Here is a 4,745-nt window from a genome sequence, read left to right on the forward strand (position 1 = left end):
AATTGGGGAGCACTCACGATGGAATTAATAGTGGATGGGAGAAAGGTGGTTATAAGGGGAGATGCAGGGCTATCCAAAGCCATGACATCACTTAAGACCATGGTTAGGGACATACAAGAGGTGGGGGAAGATTATGTGGTGGGACTACACAGGTTGGATGCGATCAGATTGGAGGAGGGAGGGGATGTTTCTCTTTTTATGCAGCCCCTTGGTTCAGCAATACAAAAAGGTTATTCAGTCAGCTCAAGGATGGCCACCTCCACAGGAACACGAGTATATTTCCACCTTGAGGACAAGGTGGATCTTTAAGAGGGGAGTATTGTTAGACCGGTCCACTGGACCAGTCCAGCCGGTCCGCACGGGACCGGTAGTTCGCGTAATACGCAAAATCGCGGAGATCGGGCGGGCTGTCCGCTCAAGAAGAGCATTTTAGGAAGCAATTTTGACAGTTTTGAGAGGGAAATTTGAATGTAGGGACTGTTTAGGGATTTCCTTTTGATTTGTATGCATTAAATAATAGATTTTCCTAGGGTTTGATGATCTGGAATTTGGCTGAAATTTGAGATCTCTTAGATTTAGGTTTTCTTTGGGCTCTAGCGGCGTCTAGAGATTTGGGAGAGATCGATCCTCCTCTCGAATTGAGGATCAATTGTATCTTTGCTGTTTTATTCATCTACTAGTGAAATACAAAGGTTTTGTTTGATTTTTTGTCAGATTTCTCGTGTAAAACTCCTGTTTTTCTCTGTTTGGGGGCTGTTTCCCTGCTGTGGACAGCAATATCATCGCTGCAGTTTACTGATTTTGGCTAGGAACACTTGTGAATCCAAGTGTTTCCTATCAATTTGCTTTCAATCTTTTTTATTTCTTATAGTAGATTTATGATTTGTAGGTTTGAAAAGGTTGGCAAGGTTGATCATATGGTTAATGGTTCCTAAATCTAGGATCAGATTTGAGGGGAATTATTTAAGGCATTAAAAACAAAAGAGTTAGAGGTCATATCATTTTAAGTTAGAAAGTATGATCTGAGTGGTTTTTCCAAAGAGTTGATGAATTCTTTTAGTTTGTTAATTTCCTCGGGGTTGAGCCCTTCTAATTCCACAAGACAAGCTTGCCTTTTTTAGTGACCTTTATTTACACCATAACTTGGAGGTTTTTAATATAGTTTCCAATAATTTTCTTTATTGTATTATTTCTTCTTGCAATAGTTGCAATAGATTGTCTTTGAAAGATGACTTTTATCTTTCTTTAGGGGAAGAGTCTATAGTAAGTCCCTTACCTTGGAGTCTGATAGATGTCATGACATATGTTTTGGAGATTAGGGTATTTAGCTTACCGTCCTTCTTACTTCTTTGACTTGTATGAGAGAGAACATCTCATTTAGTGATGGTAGTCTTTCTTTGTTTAAAATTTGAATACGAATTTGGTCAAAGTCATTATTGACCCCTTGTTGTACAATCTTTTTTTAGAATTACTGCATCATCTCAACATGCCATTTTGAGATCTTGATAATAGTCCAGTCAAGCCAATAACTTTTCATCGCATTAAAGTACCTTGCTTGGTTGTCGAGATCTTAGTTTAGATCTCATAGATGAGGGCATCGCCCTCACTTTTGAGTAAGTTTGTTTGACAACATCCTAAACTTCTTTTATGGTAGACAAGAACATAAATGACCCACTAATTTTAGGCATTATATTATTTTACAATTCCGTCATGACCATGGAATCAACTGTCCCATAGTACAAACTTAGGGTTTTTCAGCTTTGAAGGAGAATTCACAAGGCTATGGATATTGCCCTTTCCTTTTAGAAAAGTCTTCGCAATTTGAGATCACTCATGGTACTTTATTTCATTCATGCGATGTAAGACTTGTATCCACTTGAGTTTTCTCCATTAGTTTGATTTTCTCCATTCATGATAGTTGACTCATGAGGGAAGTCAAAGAAATTAAACATAATGAAAAGAGGAAGAATCACAACAAGAAAGAAAGAAAGAAAAAAAAAAAGTTTAAAAGTTTGAAGAATGAGTCCCGAACCTAGCTTTGATATCATGTAGAAAAAATACAACAACAATAATAATATCAAGCCTTTATCCCACTACGTGGGGTTGGCTATATGAATCATTTGTCTCCATTATGTCTGTTAAGAATCAAATTATCATTTAAATCTAATAAAAAAGGTCATTTATAATATTTTCTAACCAAATCTTTTTATGTCTACCTCTACCTTTTTAACATAGGTCTAATCTAATATATCTACTCTTTATCGGATCATCACAAGGCCGATGTTTTATGTGATCAAACCATCTAAGTCGACTCTCTCTAATCTTTTCTTCCACTAGAGCTACTCTATCCTGTTCACGTATATGCTTATTTCTCATTGTCTCTAAGAGTGAAGCCACTCATACATTTAGAGCATATGATAGGAAATACTTGAGTTCGCAAAGGGAAATACTTGAGTTCACAAGCAAACCTAATAGTAATTGGTGAGGAACAGCGAGAAAACTACTTATTACAGAGATAAATCAGCATTACGATGCATAATTTTCAGGAAATTGGAGAGAAAAATACAAGCATACTTCATCTATTCAATCCACGAACAAGAAAAATAATAAACAATACAAATTTCTTTAATTCGAGAGGAATAAATAGCTCTCCAAATCTCTAACCAAGCCTAAAGCCCAAAGGAACAAACCGTAGATCTTAAATTTGATTTCAAACTCAAGATGAAACCCCAATTCTAGCATTAGCAACTAATTAAAGCCAAAGGAGAAATACGAAATTCCTAAACAACCCCTCATTCAAATATTTCCCTCCAAAGCAATTATTAATCAAGGTGTGGGCCCCATAGGAGCAGCTTGCCCATTCCCTCGCCCTTCCTTGGGCCGGCGGTTGTCGAATAAAACCGGTCCACTAAGGACCGGTTCAATTGGGACATCCAGCCCCTCTTGGTCGGCCTAACAGCATACTCATTTTTGCAACACTAAATTTTATGCTTTTCTTTTAATGGACAACATTTTATGCCATAAAGCATTGCAAGTTACACCACCGTCTTATAGAATCTTCTCTTAAGTTTGTAGGGTACTTTTCTGTCACACGTTTCGGATGCATTCCTCCACTTCAACCATCCAACTTGAATTCTACTAATAATATCCCCATCTATTTCATCGTCACTTTGAACAATATACCCGATATATCTAGAACATGTACTTTTATTAATGATTTGTTTGCCTAAAATGACAATCCCCCACTAGGTCTATAACTACTAAAAGTATGCTCCATATATTTAGTTTTAGATCTACTCAAACAAAAACTTCTAAACTCTTAAGGTTGACCTCCATAAACTCCCTCTCTAGTCTTATCAATAAAATTATACTTCATCTATCATTTTCTTAGTTTTCAAAATAATATTGAAAAGTTTCGTAAGTCAAGAAATTCCTTCATCCCTTGAGTATTTCCACGCATGTGTTAGAATATTATCAAGTCAAATAGTTTTTATGCACTTCATTTTCTTTAAAGCCTCTCTAACTTCAATTTTACTAATACAACGATAAAAATAAAAATCTCTATTTTCATTTAGGAGATTAAGGTCTCTAAAGTCTAGCATATTCTCACAATTCTTATTGAAAAGCTTATTAAAATATTTCATCCACCTTTGTTGAATACTCTATTCTAAGAAAAACTCTTTGATTTTCATTCTTAATGCACTTCCTTGAACTAAATCCTTTTACTATCTCTTTTCTTAGTTAACTTATAACTTTCGCTCTCCTTTATATCCAATCTATTATATAAATCATTAAAATCTAAATTCTTTGTATCGCATATTACTTTCTTGAACTTTTTATGGGCTTCTTTATATATTTCCTAATTTTATGAGCTTTTACATCTAAATCATTTTTTTTATAACAAAGTTTTTATTTTTTTATTTTTTCTTGTATATTTTGATTCCACTAATAACTATTTTTACAATTAGGAACTTTTCCTTTTGACACTCTATTCACATCCTTTGCAACATTCATAATATCATTAGCTACTTTTTTTCACATAGCATTAGCTTCCTTATGCACAGTCAAAATCTTACACTTAAAAAATTACTTTGAATTTTATTGCTTGAGTCTATATAAAGTGTGTAAGCATATATAGATTTTTTTCAAAAAGTCTTATAATGAAATGAAATTAAAGAAAATTAAAAAAAAATATATCTAAGAAATGCCAACAGACAATCTAAAGGTTATAAGAGGATCGATTCAATGGTATAATAGATATAACGAAATGTATTTTAAAATAATCAATGGAACATTAAACCTCTGCTTTTGGCTGATCTACAGAAGGTAGCTTTGCTGGTAACTGAAGCATACAAGGATGCACATCAGAAAAGCATTCAGGCAAGAACTGATTCTTAGACATGATATTAATTTATTTAACAAACTTCTGAACATAAATTGAGAAAGAATTCCTATTTCTTTGTTGCAGGCTGTGAAAGAGAGAATGGGAAATCTTGCCCAGAGTCTCGGAATGCCACCAGGCCTTGGTGATGTATTCAAACAATAAGGATTCTATGCAAGCTCAATTTTGTACAGTAGCTGATACAGCTCTGTTCATTGCCACTCTTGTAATTTCTTTCTTCCTTCCTTTTAGAAACATCAAAACTCTTAATTATAAATTCAATAATTTTTATTCAGCCCAACTTTACTCGATTGATATATCTATCTTAATTGATTTATAGCAATATGGATATTATTTTTTTATG

The 4,745-nt window shown here is 34.1% G+C and overlaps 1 protein-coding gene across 1 annotated transcript in view; it reads left to right on the forward strand.

Moving 5' to 3' along the window:
- Window positions 1–4,745, forward strand: part of LOC110114676 (nucleoid-associated protein At4g30620, chloroplastic) — a 37,794-nt gene extending 33,049 nt beyond the window's left edge. The window contains exons 6-7 of the mRNA XM_020847631.2: window positions 4,324–4,380; window positions 4,469–4,745. Of these exons, the coding sequence (XP_020703290.1) occupies window positions 4,324–4,380; window positions 4,469–4,546 (135 nt within the window). The 3' untranslated portion in view covers window positions 4,547–4,745. The remainder of the gene's footprint in view (window positions 1–4,323; window positions 4,381–4,468) is intronic.

The sequence above is a fragment of the Dendrobium catenatum genome, unplaced genomic scaffold, assembly GCF_001605985.2.
Source record: "Dendrobium catenatum unplaced genomic scaffold, ASM160598v2 fragScaff_scaffold_716, whole genome shotgun sequence".
NCBI lineage: Eukaryota > Viridiplantae > Streptophyta > Magnoliopsida > Asparagales > Orchidaceae > Dendrobium > Dendrobium catenatum.